General features: G+C 38.7%; 1 protein-coding gene across 1 annotated transcript in view; it reads right to left on the minus strand.

Moving 5' to 3' along the window:
- Nucleotides 1-420: 420 nt before the first annotated feature.
- NFATC3 (nuclear factor of activated T cells 3) overlaps nucleotides 421-25048 on the minus strand; it is a 55415-nt gene continuing 30787 nt past the window's right edge. The window contains exons 4-10 of the mRNA XM_079988276.1: nucleotides 19718-19917; nucleotides 17907-18079; nucleotides 16183-16323; nucleotides 15138-15193; nucleotides 13675-13801; nucleotides 11097-12155; nucleotides 421-4233 (exon numbers count right to left, since the gene is read on the minus strand). Coding sequence (XP_079844402.1) covers nucleotides 4109-4233; nucleotides 11097-12155; nucleotides 13675-13801; nucleotides 15138-15193; nucleotides 16183-16323; nucleotides 17907-18079; nucleotides 19718-19917 — 1881 coding nt within the window. The 3' untranslated portion in view covers nucleotides 421-4108. The remainder of the gene's footprint in view (nucleotides 4234-11096; nucleotides 12156-13674; nucleotides 13802-15137; nucleotides 15194-16182; nucleotides 16324-17906; nucleotides 18080-19717; nucleotides 19918-25048) is intronic.

Consider the following 25048-nt stretch of genomic DNA (forward strand, 5'->3'; position numbering starts at 1 on the left):
AAGGGAAAGACTATTTTTCAATTAAGATGCCAGAGACAGAACTGGGAACCTTATGCTACAAGCAGAATAACATGCTCTACTATTGAACTATTGCCTCTCATAAAATGCATTGGGGGGTTGCTCCTCCTGATATTCAGACAGAACACTGCTTGGAAAGAACTCTAAATCACATGCATGCCTATTTGGCTCCTGGGTTATCTAAATGTTACCGCAGCAGTTTGTGAAACCGGAACTGTGTGGAACAGGTACTGTGGAAAGTGCACTACAGTCAAGAGACTGTGGAATGGATTTGGGCATCTCTATGGAATCTGGAGAAAATATAAAATCCTCCAAGGACCAAGAAGGTCATGAGAAAAGTCATCTCATGCAAAACATGCCAAATCTCCCAAAATAGTACACACACCTCATTGGAGACACACATTTTTGTGCATTTTCTTCTTTATTTCAACACTATGATTCAAGAGCCTAAAACGCAAGTTTTTCCCTTTGTATTTCTGCATGTAGCACTGCAATCATAACTTACAAAAGGTTTAATACACAAAATGTACATGAAATTACAATACAAGGCTCTGTAAACATCTAGAATGTAACCTTTAGTCTTAAAATCATTATTGTCCCACATGGTTAAATATAAAACTTCAATTTGAATAGTCTCCAAACCTCTCAAGGAATGACATTCATTCTGTGTATCAAAAATAGAGTTTTCAAAGTTTTGTTTGCATACAAACAAAATTTGTCATTTTTTTCTTCTTTAATCTTTGGTTTACAAAGGATGGCAGTTCCATTTCTCTGATGAAGAGTTTATTACAATGAGTGCCAGATTGTGGTCAAACTTTGGTAAAGCCAAAACTGCTTTTAGTAGCCCATATCAAATGGGCCATGTACTGCCTCCTCTTTTGATTAACAAAAGCCTCCACTCTTTCTGCTGAGAGTTGTTTTTGAATGCTTCTCATAATATTTTTTTTAAAAATTGGACATCAGCATAGAAAGCAATTGTGCAGATTTGGAGGCGGGAGAGGCTAGCAAGGTAGATGCCAAAGTGCCAGTCACAGGCGGCGGCTGCTGAAAATTGTAAGTTGCATAGTCCAATAGAAATCATGTGCTTTTATATCCACTACATTACACAAGATTAACAGTCTTTAAATCTATAGCATCACACAAGCAAAACATTAAAATAAAATTAAGACCCTTGCACTGAAGTGTTTACAAGGCAAATACAACCATTTTTAGTACCCAAAGTCTATGTTTTTGTTTTAAATAGGAAAGCAGTTCTACATCTACAGGCATCAAGGTATTTAAAGGCATCAGAAGATTTTGTGAACCATCCGCCAATTCCACAGCTGCAAAAATCTCAATTTGTTTCAGTAGCTTGCTTGCAAGGGGCTCCCCTGTGCAAGCCCTGCTGAAATGGAGAGAGGCTGTAATGGTACAGCTTTTGGTGGATTGCTCACTTAGTGCATAGCAACACGGGATTGTTTGGGTTCCCACATTAAAGGAAAAATATAAATTCAAAACTATTCAGGAGGACTTAGAGAGGGAAGAGGCTACACCGCACACCACCAAGGAGCATAAAATCCCACGGTGTATTGAAAGCTCTGAAAACTTGAAATCTCCCTGCAACCACTGGTTACTAGAGACCCATTACTACTTACGGAGTGAAAACTGTAATGCAGGAATTGTCACCAACTAGACATGAAAAGGCTAAGGCAATTTAAAAAGGAGTGAAGTGCTACACATGTAACTAGCTGTACTTAAGCTTATTTTAAAGCTATTTAACTTATGTGAACAGAAGACAGACTCACTTGAAAGCAACACTACAGAGAGACTACCTTTTCCAAATGACAGTATCGCTCCTTTTGATTTCTAATATTTATATATGACAAGCTAGTAACAGTAGTCTAGTAATATTACATATCTCAAAAAGTTAATTAAAAGCAAATTTACTGGGGGAAAGGGATGAATTTAAGAGCTACTCCAATTTGACGTCTACCTGATTAAAGCATTCAAGATAGCTGTTCATATGAAGGCCACTTCCTTCCCTCTTGAATTGTAAATTCTAACCCCCAAAATTGTATTTGCTTTGACTGTCAAGGTTAAATATATATATTCTAAACTTTAGGAATTTTGTAGAAGACAGGCATTATGTTTCCACTGAAGATAAGCAAAAACATCTGAATGTACTGTATTTTATTTTACACTGAATGGTGGGCCACTGGCAGACCAAGTGACAAATCAGTCAGCAGAACATTGCCAGTTGGGGCTAATATCTGTAAGTGCCCTCTTGATAGCTAAAAGGAGGCTTAAAGAAGACAAAGCTCTCTTCACAGGAGATGTGGGAAATTGATTAAAACGCATTGGGCCAGAGTTAGAACAGATTTCCAGAAAAGGATGGCCTGATTTGGATGGGCTCTTATGTTCTTTCTGCACATATATCCTGGGGATGCAGTTAAGACTTACAATGTTTTTACAACAGGTCAGGCCAGATTAATATTTACTTGATTGCTTTCATAGCAATCTGGAGTCCCTCTTTCTTATTTGGCTAGTCAAAGCTGAATAAGCTGGATTTTCAATTTTTTAAAAGAACTCAATATTCATACAAAAAGCAACATAAATATACTATCTAACGGGGATTCTGGATCTTACATGTTTGGATTATGAATTCGTATTTGCCCATCTTGTATGAAATACTAACACAAAGTTGTGTCACTCTGATGTTTCAGCTCCAATCATGATTTTTTTTTATTCAGGGTGGTCTGAAATTTCAAAATGTAGTGTAAACATGATTCCTTGATGGTGTGGGTTGCTGGAAGTACAACAGGAGTTGCAGAAGGGCAGTCCCCACTAATTTCAATAGCGCTTGCAGGAGAGAAACTCATGGTGGGTGTGCCCTGATGTCTGTTAACTACTAGAAAAAGCTGCCTCTGTCAGCAGTGTTAAGCACAACTGTTAAGAGCATGAGCGGCTAAACAGTTTTTCACTATTTATCAAAACCTGTTACATTTCCTTTACTACATACTGGGACTAATCAGATTTCTTGAAGGTAGAATCCCCATGAACATAAGTATCAAAATGTTATAAAGAAAATATTTTAAGAAACAAGTCTGAGTAACAAGAGATATAAATTGGATTTGTCTAAGGGTGGGGTGGGGGTGGGGAGACACACCATGGACTAAGTGAAAAACCCTACCTGAGGGATTTCAAGACAGTGTGGATAACCCGTACTTAAAACTATTCCAACCAAAAGGTTTCCTTATAGAGCATGGCTTTTTAGCATCCAAAAATCTTGGTTCTCTCCTTAAAAATTAGCATTTTATAAACTTTTCTGAACTAGAAAAACCTGTTTCACTTATAGGGGGGGCCTGTGCTAGCAAGGGGTATAAAGTTATAAAAGTTAGATTTTGGAATGTCATTTTAATCCCAATATTTCCATGATGGAATGGTCTCTTTGCAGCCTACCAAGGATTTTCAATGTATAAAGAACAACAGACCTACATTTGGCTTTGCTTCCTAAAAGTCCAAAGAAAATGCTATTTTTTTATACGCAAGACTTCCAAGGCATTGGCTTAAGATGACAGGTACTTTTGTGCCTCTGGAAGATTTCATTATAAAAAAAAGTTCTCTTTCAAACAATATAAGCTTAAAGGCTCTTCAAAAAGACCCCCAAAAAGGTATACAAATTTATATTACAGTCCTAATATCTCTAAGGAAAAGCAGCATATGAAGATGTGTATTTTTAAAAAAGAATTCCCACATTCAGTACTGTGCATATTGAGAGCAAAACTATATTTCTCCATACAATTAAGCACTTAATATAAAAGTATTCTATTAAATGAACAAAACAAGCATAGCTCATTGGTATTTTTTCATGGTTAAAGTATCTTGGGTTGCTTCTTTGTGTCCATTTTTACAAAGTAATTTTTACAGCATCCTAGGAAGCTAGAAGTGTAACCGTTTCCCCACCCTCCCAGAACAGCTATGCAAAGGATCCACTGTTCCAGATCATCAAGGCCACAAAGTCGGAAGCACAGTAAATCTAAGGAGGGGGATGAAGCATTACTCAAAGGAAAAGTGCGAAGTTTTCTGGATCACTAAGTCACAAGCTTAGTAGCTACTGAGCTCCATCTGATAGTCCTGTCTCCAGAGATGCAGAAGATGCATGCGAAGAATGGATAGCCACCCCTGCTCCATGGGACACCGAGATCTGTGACATATCTCTTCCTATGATTTCATTCACTGAAAGGAAAGAAAAAGGATTAATGTATTTGTTCAGTTTTCGTAAATATTGTTTTCTGAGTGGTACATTTACCAAACTCCATTCTGGATGATATTTATATAATTTCATATTAAACACAGTTAAAGCTGCACAGGTTTAAAAATCTCTATACCATTGAAAAGAACGTATGCAGGATGAAACTAAGCTTTTAAACAATACAAAGGGACTGGAGAGATCATGCTTTTTTGAAAGTTAGAATTTCAGACATTTCCTATCCCATTTTTCAAAGATTCACAGAGCAGTGTGATGTACTTTGCACACGAGTAGAGATCATTATGTCACATTTTCAGGACTGAGTCATGCATTACAAAAATGTTCTGATGCACTCTGATGTGCCCTGCATCAAAGCAGTCTTTTTTTGTCTTTTGGTTGGAATACGGTTGTACCTTGGTTTGCGAACGCCTTGTGAGTCGAACATTTTGGCTCCCGAACGCCACAAACCCAGAAGTGAGTGTTCCAGTTTGCGAATGTTCTTTAGAACCTGAATGTCTGACGCACCTTCTGTGGCTTCCGGTTGGCTGCAGAAGCTGCATGCAACTGGAAGCAAGCTGTCTTCTTTAATTTTTGTTTAATTTTTGGCAATGGATGTGTAGGTGTAAACAATGCATGAATTCAGAAACTTATGTCATGTGGTATGCCTTAATTTCTAAATAAGAGGAATGGAGTCATCTTATACAAAAGTCATACTTCAATCCCACTTCAATCCACTTCTGGTCCTGGGAGACAGAGGAGCAGGAGAGGTGGGGGCAGGAGGAGGAGGTGTGGAAGTCCTCGACTACACCAGCCTGACCTATGTTTCCCTCCTCCTGCATCTGGTTCTTCACTCGTCAATCCTGCTGCTCTCCTGCCTATCCCGGCTGTTACAGGCTCCGCCATTCCACTGTCCCTTTTCCCGGTGCCCACTCATCAGTATCCAGCCACCACTCCTTAGTGTCTAGCCAGTCCCTGACACTGAGACTGATGGGAGTGCAAAAACATATGGGGGGCCCTGTTTCAGACAACGTGTCTTGCACTTGCTAGCTTTCTCTTTTACAGCTAATGATTGTGCAAAACAAATATGCAACTCAGCAATACTCTCAATTGGCGGCAACCCCCCTCTCCAGCTACACTGCCAGATGTGTCAGTGGGCATCAGCCATCAGATGCAGAAGAGCACACAGTGAGGCACTCTGGAAAACAGAAATCTTAAAATAGATACAGACAATGCTCCAGTAGTCTAAGCTATGCTTGAGCTTCAATGGATTTGTTCTCAGCTGCAGCACGTGCTATCACATTCCCTACCCTAAAAGCTCTTCCCTGTCTACTTGTCATTGCTTCCAAGCAATTTTGGCAATACCTAGCAGTTCTGCTAAGATGCCTTCAAAGAGCCCCAAGGGCTAACAACCTCAAGTTTGTTTTTAAAAAGTAATGTTTGAATTTGTCAAGAACATGATTTAATACAGATTGATTCTCCTTGCAGTTCCTTTTCTATAGCGTAGTGGGCCCATGAGGTAATTATTTTCCATACTGCTTGTGAGTTAGTTAAATCACCTTGAAAATAAATAAATTTTGCAGCATTATCCTAGTCCTGTGCTCAAAGTCCCAACATGTCCAGAAACAGACAGAGGAATTATTTTCTTCTTCCCAGTTTCTTTGAGAAACTTGAGATTTCATAGCAGCAACAGCTTAATTTTAAAATGTGGAAATGCAGAGTTAATGCTCATCACTAAAGGGAGAAATCAATGTTTTATGTATGGAGGTGGTATTGTTTGTCATATTATGCATTTTGTGTTTTTATCCTATAAAATGCTCTGTGATCCTCGGCTAAAGGGTGGTAAATACATTTAATAAATTATAATAGTAGTAATATAAGTGCCTGTAAAAATTCACAGGCAGGACTGAGATTGGTGAAGAAGAAGATGACGAAGTCTCTTTTTCTCCCTCTATCATTACCCTTACTCCTGCCCCAGTTGGCCAGTATTTCGGGGCAGAGTTGGTCACTTTTCTTAGCCACACACTCTGCAGCCTGGCCAGGAAGTTGTTTTGGGACTACACACAAAGTCAGTATGGGCAAAGAATTAAAGAAGCACAATGTTTAACAGCCTACAAACTTTAATAAAATTGAAAGTACTGAGGAATGTCACATGCAGAGCTTACAATAAATAATTAAATTTTGAATGGTTTGAATGTATGCTGGCAAAATCTTTCCATTATAACTGAAAATAATAATTGACTATGCCAAAGGTCCTCGGGTGGCTCAATGGGTCAGTGCATTTGGTGAGAAAGTTGGTGGTCTGAGCACACGTAGGGATGTAGCCAGGATTCCTGCATTGCCGGGGGTTGGACTAGATGACCCTTGGGATGCCTTCCAACTACAGTTCTATGATTCTATTATTCTAAGAGACTTGGAACATACTGCCACATTTCTAAAGTTAGAAGCTGATTAGTTAACAAGTCAGTCTACTGGTAAGAGGACAGGGGACTACATGTATTGCACTTTTCTTCTTTTAAATATGCGATTTTGATGCTGATTCAAAATAATGCCTTAGTACAGAAATAAAATACAGTAAAATCCACTGTCAATCCTATCATATTACAAATGACAACACTGTCCTTATATGCACTGCAAGCTATTGAACACACTGCTGTTCAAGTCAATGGCTGCATCTGCATGTTTCTATTAAACATCAGAACACAGAGGAATAAACATTATTTGGAATTAGACTGCTTCTGCCTTCTAGAATTATACATGATATCGTTCTTAACTCTGTGATAGCCAGACATTTACTGCTAAGTGTTCAGTTAATTTTTCTGTTGACAAAAGCATACTGAAATTGATTGCGGTGAGAACCAAGGTTATGTTTATGAAACAAAAAAGTGAACACAATCTGTTTCAAATTGTAATTAGATTAAAAACAAAGGTTATCTGCAAATATTCATCCCTGTTCTCAAGGGTAAGTAAGGACCATAGCTCAGTGGTAGAGCAACTAACTACTTTGAATGCAGAAAGTCCTAGATTCAATCCCTGACATCTCCAGATAGAACTAGAAATGTCCCCTGACTGACCCTGTAGAGAGCTGCTGCCATTCAGTGTAGACAATACTGAGCTAGATGGGCCAATGGTCTGACACTGCGTAAGGCAGCTTCCTACATTCCACCCTGCATCCTCTATCACACAGTAACAGTTATGTACCACTATTATAGGACTACCTTCTTCTTATACCTCCTTCCCACCAATACTCCATCTGGTCTCTTGGTCTAGACAGTTTAAAATTATGAGCTTAAAATGCATCCAAAACATCTCAGCAGCTAAACCAGCTAGGGATATCTTACAGCCAGCAGCTAAAGGTTTCAAAGTCTGCAGCACACACGTTTGCCACATTTATTCAATTTGGGGAGCTAACTGGAATATATTTCTGCACAGTTTCACATCTTTAGTTATTTAACACTTTATTCCTCTCTAAGACCATAAAAAGTTTCCCTAAGAGATTCACATTTGGCTTTGACTTTTCAGATGAATGTGGTTTGTATCCAACTAAGTCAAAATCAGTGGATTTAAGTTAGTAATGTTCATTGATTTCTGTATGGCCTAATAGGAGACAACCTAGACTAAATACTGGATAAACAACACAGGAGGTGTTAAAGTTCTATGCAAGTTACTGGTGTTTCTCTTCATTTGAGAGCCTTCAAATATTTGGCTTAAGTGACGTTTATTTTTTAAAAATGCTTAGAACAGTGATGCCAAAACCGATAGCAATATTAAGAAAAAACTATGGCTTTTGACTGGAATCCTCCATATATTTACCAAGGAATAAGTGCCTTTAATATCTATTGGATTTATTCCTAAAAGCACTGTTAGAAGAGTTGCTGTATGCAAGGAAGGGGCCAGTAGTCCCTGAAAAAGCATATGGTGGCATTTCATCTGATAAAATTGGGCCAGTAGTAGAAGTACCAGGAAGAAGGAATTATGTGTTTCTTAATATTTTATGAGCTGTTGGGTTTATAGAATTACTCTCAATTTTATAAACTTCTAGGCAGCATGTATTTTATACAAGATACTCCAGAGTGGGGGAGAGCAAAAAAGGAATCCTGTTTACATGTAGCTTGAGAACTTGGCATTCTGGACTACTTGATTACCTGCTGACCATTTGGAAATTATTTTGAGGCTGTATAGTTGTAAGCAGAACAGGTGACAAGTGACACTTGATAAAGTTGCTGGAACGATCTGCTTTGCCTTTTGATCTTTAAAGTAAGAGTCTATTGGCAAGCTGCATTAACCTATCTGCAAACCGTAGAACCTCTGCTCAGATGCAAGTGAATCACAATACAACTGAGTCATGAATGTGCCAGTAATCCTAGTTTAGAAATGACTAAAGTTTTGGATTTCAAGAAGTATAATTCTATTATCTAATATTTAAAAGCAAACAAACAAGATAAATTGTGGTATTTTTAAGTAAGTGGAATAGAAAACAAATGTTTCAGGGAAGAAAGGTATGAACTGTAGAAAGCAGATTCTTAGGTTATATTGCTTCTGAATTAGGAAGACAAGACTGCACCACCACATTTGGGTTCTAATGTGATAAAAACTCCAAACTAGTAAGAATGTAACAAATGACACAGCAAATAAACCTTAAATTTGAGAAGAACTAAAACTGTGCCCAGGCAATGCAAGAAGCAGAAGCAGATCACTCCATTAAGCTTTTTTTTGTAATTCCTCAGAATGATCAGTTATACTAGGTGGCCACCATATGAGTCCTCCAAATTTTTCATTTATGTACATTTGAAAAGGAGCTCCATTGTATCATTACTAATTACATGATATTCTGGAATTAAATAAGTTAGGAACTTATGACATCTCCATCTGATACTCAAATTATTTTTCTATGCCCATAGGTTGGAACAGAGCTCCTGAAGAACAATTTTAATTTGGAAAGGTTATTACTGTATTGTGTAATATAAAGTTTTTCACTTGAAATTTAAGTAAATTTTGGGGAAACTTACTATCTTCTTATAAGTTCAAGACCCTAAACCTAATTTACACAGAAATGCCTGATTTTTAGAGTTCCAGGGAACTGTGCCACTCCTGAACCCCAGAGCCTTTAAAACCAAGAATCTCAAGTTACAAGATGAGCAACTGGAGTCACACTTGAGCTACCTCAAAATGTCTTCTAGTCACCTAACCACCACCAGCAGGACAGCATCCAAAACACTTTAAGCACACAACTTATGTGGCAGTTATGTTCAAGGGATTGCACCTAAAGCCAAAAATCACATACTGTATAGTAACAAATATGGGTTCAATGGCAGGCGGGATTGCTAAAGTCTTTTTCCCTGGACACCAGCCACCTTTTTTTCAAAAAATACTTTTTTGCCAAGCACATAAAGCTGAATGTGCACAAGTTAAATGTGCGTAAGTAGCAGGCTTACTATAATTGAAAAGGGGCGATTCATGTTACCCTCTTAATGAAGGTGGGCTTGTATTCATGTCATCTCAGCTATTCTGAAATACCGAAGAGGGTGGGGACACAACACCAAAAGCAAAATGCACAAAAACAAAATGGCAACAAAGAAAATTGAGACATTCAAAATGGTGCTTAAAATCTAACTTTATCAAATGATATAAAATACTGCAAAGCCCAACACATTTTGGATGAATTCTTCAGGACATGTAGGTTTTACTAATCACGCAACATCCCTTTCAAGTGGTATACCAAAAATACTGCTCATAGGGAAAGTGAAGTAATGAGCCCTCCTTATGTGCTCATAGGCTAGTTCCAAAGCAAACTCCTAAATACACAGCCTTATTCCTTGCTTTTCTAATCCACAGCTTTATGTAATGGGAGATACAACGGATAAGGAAGTGAAAGAAGATTAGCAAAAGGTCATCATAATCTGATACTGAACATAAATCAAGGTTAACATAACCTCAGACCAGTTAACAAAGATTGCATATTGTTACACTAAAACAGGAACATTTCATGGAAAAATTCTCAAGTATCTTGATATCTTTCCAAAATCTAAGTAACTGTGCTACTCATTCCACTATTCGGATTCTTTTATATAATTGTTTTTTAAAAATAAGAGAAATGTTATGTAAATTTTCCAGGAGACTTGAGCATCCTTGACCAGTGAATGCAAGTTATGCACTTTGGACACTCAGTCAGTTGTCAAAAATTGTTTGTGCTTTGCAAATATTTAGGAGTCTCTTTTATCAATTATTTCTATGAACTATTTAAGAAGGATATTGGCAAGCTGGACTGTATGCAGAGGAGGGTGACCAAGATGTTCAAGGGTCTGGAAACCAAGCCTTATGAGGCCTGGTTGAGGGAATTGAGTATGTTTAGCCTGGTAAAGATTGAGAGGAGATACAATAGTCATCTCCAAATATCTAAAGGGCTGTCACATGGAGCAAGCAATGCTTTCTTCAACTATCTGATTTGCATCCAAAGTATGACACAAAGTCATGTTTAGAGAGGCATTATTAAACTTCCTATAACATAGGATTATACCTGCTAACAAACACTAAAACATTAAATGACTTAAGAAGAGATGACTGTCCACCTAACCTAGAGGCTCTCTGTGCATAGAAAAGCACTGATATACATACAACTCACAAGAAAGCAGACTTCAACACACATATGAAATGCTCAAGCACTCATTCCCCAGTTGCATACCTGCAACCAATATTACAACAAACAGGAAAGCCAACAACGAGGTCATGTGTATGTATCAGGCTCTCCAAATGTAATCCTTTATTATACTATTTTTTCCCCTTTTCTTTTTCAATATACTGCTTTTTTTTAAAGCAAAAACGCATTCAACCTTACACTTATAACATCACTTACCATCATCCAAAGTGATGTCTTGCAACCCTATCGTCTGAAAATTCAACTCTCGATCTTCAGGTTCAGGTTTAATGTTAACAGCTGATTCCTCTGGTGAAAATGGAGATGAGTCACATATGTTATGATGCATCAAAGATGAAGCTGCAGGAATTCCACCCAAGCCTGGGCTGTGTGTCTGTGGGGACTGTTCAGAGTGACCAACAGCAGTTGGAGGAGGAGATGAAGCGGGTCCTGAGCTAGGAGTCTGGTAAGGCATAGGCTGCAATTGTGGAGAAGATGGCCCAGATCGTGGTGAATGGCCCAATGAATGAGAAGGTTTTGGGGATGGCGATGAAGTGTTACCTGGATTTGAAGAATGGTAAGTAACTTGTTGCAACTGTGTGGAAGGGTGTCCCAGGGACTGAGTCATTGTGGAAGAGACAGAACTTTGCAGAGGATTTGAACAATGGTATCCCATTGACTGCAAATGGGGTGACGATTGTCTTGATTGAGTTGGGTGGACTGAAGGATGCCCTCCTGTTGCAGCTGAAGTTGACACTGAAACTGGACTTGAAGAAAGATAGGGCATTGTTGGTAGAGATTGGCAGCTAAGGTTTATCAATGGAGGTGCAGCTGCATCTTGTTGAAAGGAAATTGCATCATATCCTTGGCTGGAGGAAGCAGAGTTCATGGGAAGACCAGTCTGTCCATTAAACATAACATTAGATTGCATAGGCTGGTAGGAAGGCCTCGCAGAAGGTGCTGATGTTACCTGAAAAGATTGGTGGACTACAGCTGGAGACAAAACATGATGCTCTTCACCTGGACTAATGCTTCTATTCTGGATGTGTGGCAAGTGAGATACTGGTGAGGATGCCATGGATGTGTACGTCTGCTGAACTGGGCATACAAGGCTCCTAGGTGAAGTAGAAAGTAAACTATCATGCGAGAGCCCTGGATCTGGTGAAGGCAGCTGAGTTTGGAGAGAAGAGAGTCCTTTAACACCTGTACAACGAGTCAAGGACAACGATGGAACTGAAGACAAATCCATTTCATCTCTGTTCTCTTGCTTTAGTACAACTGTGAAATAAGAAAACCAACTATTTACTAAATTCAGATAAAATGACGGACATCAGAACTTGGTCACAGAAGACGCAACCTTATCCCAAGTCAGTACAAGGCCATGCATATCGCCATATAGTGGTACCTTGGTTTACGAACAGTCATGTTTACGAACTATTCGGTTTACGAATTCCACAAAACCAAGTAGTGTTCCGGTTTGCGAACTTTACCTCGGTCTATGAACGGAAGCCGAACGGTGGAAGGGCCCCCGGCGGCGGGAGGCCTCATTAGGGAAAGCGTGCCTCGGTTTAAGAATGGATTTGGTTTAAAAACAGACTTCAGGAACGGGTTAAGTTTGTAAACTGAGGTACCACCGTATAATCGATCCTGACCAAAAGAAGCCATGTGAGTCTCATGCAGATGTCATTCCCAGCCACGGTAAGCAATATATATCTTTATTAAGGTACATGTTAGAGATTGCATGCACAAGGTCCCATATTCAAGATGGAATCTATGCCACACTTAACTATAATAGAATTAATTGTGCTGTTAGAAGTCAGAAAGAAAAGCCTGGAACCTGAACTGCTACCAACTGCAAGAACCAGAAAATATTGTGCCCTCCTCTCCTTGGCTACAATCACCCACATATATCTAACTCTGCTGTCTTTGTATAGATTTTAATTGTAAGCTGCTTTGAGAGTCAATCTTTGCTGAAAGTAGTGAATGAAATATACACAACTATTGATCATATAGGTTTATATTACCTAAAGATTTTCACATTATAAGCAATGGAAACTGTGAAAAATGAAGAACTTTTTACAAGCACTTTATTCAAAATTTAAAAAGCTGAGACCCATTTCAGTATGCAAAGTCAACATTCAGTGTAGGAAGCATTATTTTTGAGTCTGACTGTCATTTTATGGCATAGCTTGTTTATTTTACATAAACGGTCATGATAATATGAATAAATTTTGTTTTCAAAATTAATAATCTCTGTGTGTAGTGAGATAGCATAATTTTACAAAATGTGTGTACCATTACTATTGTTTTAGACATCTTGATATGTTTAACTCAAGACAGTAATACTATATACATCTGAGTAAGTTGTATATGGTTGGTTTGAGACAGATTGTCAAGACTGGGAGAGATGTGTATTAAAAGTGAAAATACTGTATTTTCCACCCAGCATTGACATTCACATTTATTCTGCATTTTGAAGGGCTTTTCCTATTTCTAACCTTCAAGCTCAAAAGGTAAACAGTTTCTCCCCTGATCTTGGGTCAAGAGCTACAATTAATGCTTTCAAAATACTGCTGGATGCACTTCTCAACCTTTTATCAGCTGCCAAGAATTACAGTGTTGTACAAAACATCAAGATCCAATTTAGGCACTTTAATAGCCATAGCCAAATATAATTGCAAAAATAATTTTTAAAAAACAGGTACCCCAAATCCAGGTTAAGTGCTATTGAAATTTGAAACAAAGAACATTTTGAATTTCACCCTTGATTTATACTAGAAAGAAGGTATGTATGTACCTGGAGTGTAAGTAAAACGCTGAGACTGACTTTTTTTCCTCTTGCCATTGCAAACATAGAACTGCACCTGGACAGTAGCTGTAACTGTTTTGTTGTGGTATGGAGGAACTTCGAGAACAATTGTAGCCTGAATGAAAAATGAATGAAATTTGCATATTAAAAGCAAGAGCAAACATCTTCCCCTAAATAAGCCTCGTCCTCTCCAAGATCAGCTGGCAAAGCATATGCTTTCTCCCCTAAAGTACTGTACTATTTGTTAGGCTACCAAGCAGAGACTTTTAAGTGGTGGCATCTTTTTTACAGAATGGCCATCACTTGGAAAGTTCAATAGGCCACCTCCCCATCTCTCCACTCCCTTTCTTTTGTATCCTTAAAGGTCACAGAAAATCTAACTGTGATTTTAAATTTCTTATAAAGCAGTTCCTTGATGCAGGACAAATCATCATATTAATGTTTTAATTATGTAAAGTATATTCCAGAATTTTCATTTGCTAACCAAACATCTATACTACTGGACATGTCAGTGGCACATAAATTCAACTTCTTAGACATGGCCGGGTTCTCTGTGGCTAAAAGGTAGATAAAGGACTTCTGCTATATTTGCTGTAGTATGTTGGAAATCTATTATCCCCTTTTTTCTTCACATCATTTTGGCTCCTTTTATATCCCAAGCCCCTGGGCTCAACTCCTTTCCACTACTCCGACGCCTATTTTTAGTCTTTTCCACCTCCTCTGTTTTAATATCTTTTTTCTCCTTGTTTCCAGATAGTACTCTAGAAAGAAACCTTTTTAACATTAATCTGGCCTGCCCAGGATATAGCTTCAGGAGCTCTTTCAAACCCAGAACTCAGTTCTCAAACATATTAAGCAGCAATAAGATTATGTGGGTGCCTTTTCCCCTCATTATTGATACAGCTCTTTGGCCTACATGATCAATGTAGACAATACAGAGCTGACAGGCAGTATCTCTCTAGGGTTTCATAATGGAATTTTTCTCATCCCTCACCTGGAGGTGCCATAGACTGAAAGCTGCACTCTTTTGCACACAAAGCATGACTACCACTGAGATAAGCCCTTCTGAGCAACCATAATAGTCACAGCACTCAATGGAGGAAAGGCTCTGCATCAGAAATTCTGAATTCCAGGTAGGGTCTGCTACCTTTCAGTGAAGTCCTTGCAGAAAGAACATAAAACTTCCTCTTACTGGCCAATTCTGGTCTAACTGCCATGCTCAAAGCCAACTCCTAGAAAAACTAGCTAGCTCCTACATTCTGCAAACATTTTTTGCACCCCTACTGATATGTAAACACCCATGAAGTAGATCAGTTAAACTTAAACATTTAACCTTTCTGCTAAAATGAGAAAATTTATGGCTACCCACATTGTGCTCAAGTGTCTGCCAAGCTGCTTACAAGGCTACAGTACATTTAAAAATAATTCCCCACGTTTAAAAGAAAGCTCACCTCTTGACTCCTTTCTCTAATTATTTTTCCTTCCACCTCCCACTGGGGCCTTCCATCTATCAAGAGAAAGATTTTAGTTGAAGTATCAAATTACTGAAAAAAGCAATCTAATAATTAATGATAGACAAAACACAGACTGTAAAAATCCTTCATGCTAGTTTTCCTTTAAAAATCCAAAGGTATCTCAATGCACGAGATCCCCAACATTTGAGTTATGCATAGTACTGACACAGAATTGCCTTGATTTAACTGCTAGCAAAGAGTCCAGAAAAATGAATACTGTATAGAAAAGGTAGGTTTCAAAGAGGAATCTGAAATAGGGGAGTGAAGGAAATTGTTGTTTTGGCACATTCATAATTAATTCATAACTAGTGGCTGCTGCAATTTGCAGAATAGCTTGCATAAAAAAGGAGTGCAAAGAGAGGCTACACTTTGAGGTGGGGAGACTTAAGGCTCCTTCACCTGCTGAAAGAATAGCAAACCAGGTTAAAAATCACTGGGAAAGTAAGAAGCAGCACCTTGGTAAGGGAAAACTCTGCAATAATTCTAAGCAGCTAAAACTTAGAATGTGCAGAAACAGTGGCTGTTGCTCTACACGAGTTTCTAATGTCACTTCTGATGAGAAATGTTGTAGGGTGTGTTGAATTTTTCAATTCCCAAAATGAGGGCTGATAAAAAGTTGTAATATGATTTGAGAATTCAAAAGATATTTTGGTTAATTTAATATAATTTAGGTTTTTTTGGTAAATAACTACATAATATTGACTTTTACATTTTTGTAGAATTTTGTGGAATAATCTTAAACGTGTGTTATTAAACAAATTGTGAAAAAATGTTGGGAAATTGCATTAAATTCATTAAAAATGATTGCCAAGTACTTGCAGTTATATTATATATTGCTAGTAGCTCTGTTATTTATATATTTAAAACATTCTATATTAAATTGCATACTACAATTACACACATGCATGCACACACACACACACACACACACACACACACACACACATATATATAATTCACTAATGTTGTGCTATATACTCACCTTGCCCCTTTTCAAGAAATATTATTTTTGATTCTGGAAGGAAATTCGATCCAGTAACAACCATTTCATGGCCTCCATTTACTGAGCAACTGTTGATGTTGTATTTCTCTATCTGAGGAAGTTCTTGAGCCGATCTCTGAGCTTTGTGAAAAAGATGTACAAATATAAATAAGCATGCTAGAATTATAGCTAAGAGGGTAAGGTGGCCAAAGCCTGTATTTACCATTTAAAACAGTGTGCATCATTTAAACATAATTATTATCGTAGATAGGTGCTGGTAATCATGCAGTGTTCATTTTCCTAAAGGAGAGGAAAACAAGTTTTTCTTATCCATATATCATTATCACTAAGCTGGTTTCCAAGTCAACTATGCCCCTTCTATGAAAGGAAAATGCTAAATTAGAACAAATTTTATATAAATCTGCTATGAGGCACAATTTAAGCTATTAAAATGGGCAGAAAATCCCATGTTGAAAACAATGCTACATGACTCAAATAATGTTTTTCAAAAGAAATTGTGGTTCAAAAGCGTTTATATCAAAATGCAAGTTATTTTGTGAGGGTATGCATCAGATTTGGACAAATTCCAAATCAAAAACTGAAGTGGGACATATTCAGAGCTTTTATTAGCTGAAGGGGAATCGTCAGAAATGCTGCAAACACAAGTGGGGACCTCTAAACAGATTGAGGGGAATGTGACTGTTAAAAAAACTGTGCAGTAGATCTCCAAAAATGGAAAAAATTCTCCCTAAGCTTGCCATTTAAGGGAGAAGAAGAGCTCTTTAGCTTCCAATCAGAGGGATTTTACCAGGGCTCTCAAATCAACTTTTGGGAATGGATGTTAAAGTAACATATCACCTTGTTCTTGTCTATTATGTAGTCTTTCCTAGTTCTGTTAGGGGTGTTTCCTTGGAAATGCTAGACATTTGAATCCCTCTGTCTCTGTACCATCTCCCCACAATCCACTCCTGTTAATCAGCTTTCTGATTTTTGGTGCCAATACAGCAGAACACAAACCTCAAGTTTCCCCTCTCCCGCTACACTCATTTATCATAACTCCCTAGCCCCTACACTCAAACTTCTGAAATTGTGCAGTTTGCTTTCCTAGAGTATTTGATGCATACCATTTTTATAATAAAATTGTTTCCCACAAAACTGCAAATCCCATTTAGTTCTCCTACCAATATTAACTTTTAAAGGAGCCCAACACAAAACCAAAACCCTGGATCTATTTGACAGTAATTTGGCAGTCTTTATCCATTCAGGTAATGTTATGCATGTAAATTGCAGCTAATTTTATACCAGTATTTCCTTCCAGCTAGAAGCCCCACACAGCTAATAATAAGGCAATAATATATATTGCCATGCTAAATTCAGAATTCTAATATTATGTATTTCTATAACTATCAATATGGATCTAGCCCAGGCTTCCTCAACCTCGGCCCTCCAGATGTTTTGAGAGAACAATTCCCAGAATCCCTGACCACTGGTCCGGCTAGCTAGGGATCATGGGAGTTATAGGCCAAAAACATCTGGAGGGCCGAAGTTGAGGAAGCCTGATCTAGCCAATTAATCCAACAAAGGCAAAAACTCAACACAACAAAATAATAACTTAAAAATGAGTACAAATTAGCATCAAAAGGGGATGAATCCAGCATGAAATCAGTTTTTATTTTATTAAGTGTACTCAATGAGGAACACAACACAAAGAAGAGAAAACTTACAGCATTCAACAGGTATTGAAGCAGCTTGAAGGGACAAGACTTTTCCATTAGGCTGTGGGATGTGAACTCGAAACACAAGCCGCACTCTTGTATTCTTCCTTCCAATATCTGTCTCCCCTTTACGAAGTTCTATGTCAGAATTGCGGAGTTTCAAAATACCTGCACAGTCAATACTATGGGAGACAGGGAGTTGAATGAAAATGTACATGTCAGGTGTTTCTTTTTATATAATTCAAGTATGCATATTTTATAGTTACTCATATTTTCCTTCTTGCTGTTTGAATGCTTGTCAGACATGAAACCAACATCCATGCACATTGTTCTTTACTAGCTTATGTTGGAATACAGTCTCAATACTCTACCCCAGTACCATTAACAAATGCAGAAACAAAGAATGCTATTTAAAATGCCAGGAGTCACCCTTAGAAGCAACCGCAGCTGTGCCACACAAAGAAACAAAACTATCTCTTATTTTTCCATGAAATGATCATTTTGAAATGGCAAACTATGCATATAATAAAATGTGGAAGAAACTGGATACTTTTTTAAATTTGCAAAACACTAAACAGGCAAAGTATTACACCACAGGTATATGGTAGAAGTAGACAAACTATCCAACGCTAAGGTCCACTCTGAAAATGTAGGAGTTGGAAGAACCTTGGGTGACTATTCCTATAGTTAACATATGCCAATGAAATTCTCATGAGTAATGCTCATGAAAATTGCACATGCCAGACTACAGCTGGTGGCTAGGGTGCACTTGTTACAAGCCTCATTCAGCAACTGTTACCTTCATGTATCACATTTCTTCCATCCGAACTAATAAATCTTGAGGGTTAGATTAAGCTCAAATTCACCAAGTCAGTTCGAATACAACATTCCTATCCCTCCAAACCACATGGTGAAGGCTCATGGACTCCTTCTTTATCCCACATACTCTCTTCCTAGTTTGAGCAAACCATAGTCTACTGTTGCACCCAAACTATGACTTGTGCAAAGGAGGAAGGGAAGGAGGAAATCTGAGTGTATGAGGGGAGGGAATGCACATGCCTAACCTGCCAAAACATGGGTTTGGAGATCAAAACATTACATCTGAGCCAATCTATTTTAACATTCCTATTTGGTCAGATCTTAGTATTTTGCTATTACATGGACTAGAAACATTTGTTTTGTTTGAAAAAAAAACTTTCAATTTTTGTAAATCGCTCTGAGGTTTTTTACAATTGAGCTGTGTATATGTTTTTTCTGGAATCAATATGAATCATACAGAAATTGTAGAGGCATGGGGAGTGAAATAGAGAACAAACAGCTATCCTGAATATGCTTACAGGCTAATAGAAATCACTTAAAAATTCTAATATGCAAATACAAAAAAGTAAGTGAATCGGTTATTATCTAGCCAATGTATTTATGATCCACCTTCTACATGTGTCAAGATGATTTACACCCATAAAATCCAGATATAGTTTAAAAAACAATCCAAAATGTAACTTGAAGACACATGTCGTAGGGACAGCTACACCCAAAAAATCCTGCTTCACGTTACTGTAAAAAAGATTTCTCATTCATTTCATGTAAAATACAGCAGCAGCCGCAACAACTTTAAACTACTGCAAGAAACTGGTAATCTTTCATTTAAGAGAAACACTATATAGCAGAAAACATTTCAGTGTGTCATTTACAGGTTAGGAAAACGCATCCATAATAAATAAATCCATTTCCTAAGAAGTTTGTAACATCACCTCCCTAAATATGGCTGGGAAACCTGGAATGCAATATGTTGATCTGCTTGAACGTATCTTTTGACGTACCTGGCTGACATATTGTTTTCAGGAAGAAGTGGAATTTCCAAGACCTTTGTGCTTGCAATAATTATCTCTTGACTAGCAGTAGCAACTGTTTTACCCGTGATTCTATGCACTTGGTAGAAGGCATGTGGCCGTAGATAACGATCATCCGCTGTCCCAATGAACATCTGTAGGTTTACTGGCTTTTCACTATAACCCAGGAGCTAATAAAAAAGAAAAAAAGATAACTTCTGAATCCCGGTTTTGTAAAAGAAATTGGCTTTGCCCAAATACTAAAAAACAGACGTTAATGCATTAGGACTGTAAGTCATACATAAATACATAATAATTTAAAAGGCATGATTACATACATAAATACATAATAATTTAAAAGGCATGATTATGGAGTCCACTGGTTTCAAATTTGTCTCAAGGTATACATTTTTGTAGCTGTACCTACTTAAAAAACTTTAACTATGAATTCTACTACCACTACTTAAAATAGTTCCCATACATTCATTGCAATCTTTGTAACTCATGAATAATAAATAATAATAATAATAATAATAATAATTTATTATGTATACCCCACCCATCTGGCTGGGTTTTCCCAGCTACCCTGGGCAGCTCTCAACAGAAAATTAAAAATACGATAAAACATCAAACATTAAAAACATTCCTAAACAGGGCTGCCTTCAGATGTCTTCTAAAAGTCAGATACTTTTTTATTTCCTTGACATCTGATAGGAGGGTGTTCCACAGAGTGGAACCTTAAAGGCCCTCTGCCTGGTTCCATGTAACCTTACTTCTCACAGTGAGGGAACCACCAGAAGGCCCTCAGAGCTGGACCTCAGTGAAGGAATTACAGTACTTTAAATATCACTTTACTGCTGAACAGAAATGACAGCAGCTTACTTAAACCCAACTAGTGACTTGACTTCCTGGCTCATCAAGAAATGTATCAAATACAATCAAAATTCACAATCACTCCCTACAATAACTCCCCATTGTGTTGTGGGGAACATAATCACTGTATCCCAGGAATAAGAGATGAGACATCACCTGACAAGGCTGCTAGTCTGGCTCACCTATTAAGCATTCAGAAAGCTATATCCAAGTGCCAAATGAGGGTTAAACAAGAGGGGGTACTCTTCACCAGCTTAAATTTCACCTAGATTCTACACCAAAGTGATGGGCAGGACAGGCAGAGAGAGATACTACTTGGCAGGAAAGTTGCCCATGTTAATTGGCCCCAATAAGGTAAATACAGCATTTTGACATTTATGAACCAGCATGGCCTTACTACTGCCGGGTTTTCTACAAACTCCAACAGCTGTTGGGGACACGATGTTATAAACTAGGATATTTTAAGGAAGCAGCAATGTGCTGTATCAACTGTACTAATCTTAAATTAACTGCCACATAATGCAATGTGCTTGGGAAACTCAGTATAACTATTCTCCAATATTTTATTTTTAAACATTTACACTGGCTGGAAGAAGTTATAGACTTGTTCTGGAACAACAAAATAAGAATGGTTCTACATGTCTTGATCATCCTATGCTTAAAAAAGAGAAGTGTTTTACTAATCATGGCACTGGGGTCAATTAGACCACAGTGGTTAAGAACCTAAACTGTCCACCAATTCTCCCCATGCTAATGTCGCCCTGCAATAATGTTGCCTTGTATTTATTGAATACATTTATATATTGTACTTCCAACCAGGTTCCCTGGGTGGTTTGTGTAAACACAATTCAGAATAAAAACACTACAACAAGGCAATAAGCCCAGCCAAAAAAACCAAGTTAAAACCAGCAAGAAACACAGAAACAATTGAAACAATAATAATATGCAGCCTTGTGTCATCTGCATAACCACAGACTGGCCAAGGCTTTATATGCGTGCCAATCAAGCTGGATAGAATGGTCTCGGCAAATTTTCCCAGATCAATTTTCCTCAACATCAACTTAGGGACCATCTACATCAGCTCAGGCAGGGAAACCAATGGGAAGCAGGGTGGCTGATACACCAGCAGAATCCCTAATCAATCCCTAGACCCCAGTACAAGCCTGGCACATGACTGAACAGGATGACTTATGGAATTCCTATAGAGATCTCACAAGCCTATACTTATGCTTGCACTGAGTACCCAAAAAGGAACAGCCCAGATAGACTAACTCCTCCCAGCTCACCAAGTCTCAGTACTGCACACCAAGTCAGCCTCCTCATCCACAATTAATCACAAATGGATGAGGAAAAAATTGTTATTGACTAACCTGGAATTTGGCACTTGTACCTGAAGGCCAGAGGGTAAGCTAGTAAGGTTACCATAAACCATCTGGGTGGAGATGAGCTCTTGACATGATGGTGCTGAAGCAAAATGAAGATGGTAAAAAGAAGCACCTCCAGGAAGAACACAGGACTACAAATTCCGTTTTGGTCTTGTAATGTTTCTGCCTTATATACTATTTTTGTATCCTGCAGTGTTTGCTTCCATATTAGTGTTTCAAAACAGCCAAAATAAGCAGCTATACACTACTGTGTATCTTTGAACACTTGAATAATATTCTCTCCCACAGACACTTTGAACTTACTGAATTCCAGGTTGTGTTGATGCACAACAGATGCCCAAAATATTTTTAGTGAACTTCAGGAACTTCACAGAAAGAGCATTGACTACTGTACTTAATGAGCACTATCTCAGCAAATGAAAGGAAAACTACTCCACTATTTAAGTCCAAGACTGCTTTCACTTGAACACATGCTCTTTCAGGAATATGTTGTCTGAACTGAGATTCTACCTTTTTTAAGGCAAAACTAAAAGTAAAGTACCAGATTCCTGCCTGTTCTTTGCTTAGGGTCTTTCTTGTGAAGAATACTTATGCCCACATTCACAATATGGCAACTTAACACTTTCCATTTAAACTTTCAATATTTTGCTTGAAAAAAGTTTTATTTCAAGAGAATACTAAAAATCTATTTTGTTTACACAGTTGTTGCCATCTGCAGGGCTAGCTCTGAAAACCCCCAAAATACAGATATATAGATTAGGGATGTGTGATAAATCGCTGTATCATTGAATACTAGTATTGAAATAACATTGTGCTAAGTGTTTCACGCGGGACGCGGGTGGCGCTGTGGGTAAAAGCCTCAGCACCTAGGGTTTGCCGATCGAAAGGTCGGCGGTTCGAATCCCCGTGGCGGGGTGCGCTCCCGCTGCTCGGTCCCAGCGCCTGCCAACCTAGCAGTTCGAAAGCACCCCCGGGTGCAAGTAGATAAATAGGGACCGCTTACTGGCGGGAAGGTAAACGGCGTTTCCGTGTGCTGCGCTGGCTCGCCAGATGCAGCTTTGTCACGCTGGCCACGTGACCCGGAAGTGTCTCCGGACAGCGCTGGCTCCCGGCCTCTTGAGTGAGATGGGCGCACCAACCCCAGAGTCTGTCAAGACTGGCCCGTATGGGCAGGGGTACCTTTACCTTTACCTAAGTGTTTCACCAAGGCAATATACAAAAGGTGGACACTAAGAGCTTCCCAGGGGGTAGCTCATCTGAACAATACTTTACTTTGCAGATTATTTGCTGGAATGGTATATCCAGCTTTGTTTGCTCTCTCCCTCCTAACGGATAAGAAAAGTCCTCACACAAACCAGCAAACACTTTCAGCTTCACCAGTATCTTTCCACTTAAAGGGTAAAGGGATCCCTAACCATTAGGTCCAGTCGCGGACAACTCTGGGGTTGCGGCGCTCATCTTGCTTTACTGGCCAAGGGAGCCGGCAGTTGTCCGCAGACAGCTTCCGGGTCATGTGGCCAGCTTGACTAAGCCGCTTCTGGTGAAAGCAGAGCAGCGCACGGAAACACCGTTTACCTTCCCACCAGAGCAGTACCTATTTATCTACTTGCACTTTGAGGTGCTTTTGAACTGCTAGGTTGGCAGGAGCAGGGACCAAGCAACGGGAGCTCACCCCGTCACAGGGATTCAAACCGCCAACCTTCTGATCGGCAAGCCCTAGGCTCTGTGGTTTAACCCACAGCACCACCCATGTATTTCCACTTAGAACTCAGCTAGTTATGTAGAACCTGCTAACAATCCAGGAGGAACCCCAACCCCCAGCTAGACAGTCAAGATGCAGCAGCAAACAAAGAACTAAACAAAGAACTGGAAAGCACTTCTTTCTTCTCTCACAACCCCAGCAATGAAAAAAGAGAAGGAAGCTTCTCTTTGTTTTTAAATTTTCTGGTGGTGTTTACGTTGTTGGTTCCCCCTAAATAACTTTCCTCTATGTCAAAAAGGAAGGGTATTTTATTAAAAGGAGACTATATTTTGCTTGCTTGCCCTCCCTCCCTTGGATATAAAGGAAGAACTTGGTGAGATGAGGGCTTTGGGGGGGGGGCTCTTCTGTGGGGGGGGGCGAATGGAGGGGAGATTTAGCTGGCTCCCTTATGCTGAAATGGGAGGTTAGGTACTATGTGAGAATGATGGGGAGGGTGTTTTTCAGTAAGCAGTGCAAGCAAATTTGTGTCTACTCACAAGCAAGCCCTACTGAATTCAATGAGGCTTGCTCCCAGGAAGGTAGAAGTTAGTTTAGTTGAACTCAGTGGGGCTTAGGCATGCAGAGATTCCACTTAGACCTCTGAGTGGGGAAGCAGATGCAACTTGGCTAGCAAATCACTTAAACTATTCTTAAGTTGGTTGAAAATATATTATATATATTATATGGAAGTTTATTTAATATTTTTATTAAATCTACTACTTTCTTAAATTTTAAGGCCCTCCACCACCGCAGGGAGCCTCGTCAAGGCCCTCTGCTGCTGTGCGGAAACACGACACACCCTCTGCCACTGCAGCGAGGTATGGCAGGACCCTCTGCCGCCATGGGGAGGCCCAGCAAGGCCCTCCACCACCACAGAGATGTACTGTGATATATAGAGATATCATATTTAGCTGGTGATATATCATGATGTTGAAAACCAGGTATCACCCAGTACAAATATAGATTAAATAAATAAATAAATTAAATTAAATTAAATTAAATTAAAATAAAATAAAATAAAATAAAATAAAATAAAATAAAATAAAATAGGTTGTGCCAGAGTGGATGTTCCAACTGCATTGTGCTTTACAGTATTGTGTAGAGACTATTTTATTGTACATCTCCTTGGAGAGGAAGCTGAGGAGTTAAAAAACCAGAATAACTATCATCAATATTGTCTCAAGATTCTTTTTCCTGGCATTAAGGTTTCTGAGAGACATTTGACCATAATTCAGTGGTAGCGCACATACTTTATACAGAGAAGGCCCCAGTTATTTCCAGTTAAAGGAACCAGGTAACAAGTAAAGAACAAGACCTTTTCCT

Source organism: Podarcis cretensis (assembly GCF_951804945.1).
Source record: "Podarcis cretensis genome assembly, chromosome: 8".
NCBI classification, from domain to species: domain Eukaryota; kingdom Metazoa; phylum Chordata; class Lepidosauria; order Squamata; family Lacertidae; genus Podarcis; species Podarcis cretensis.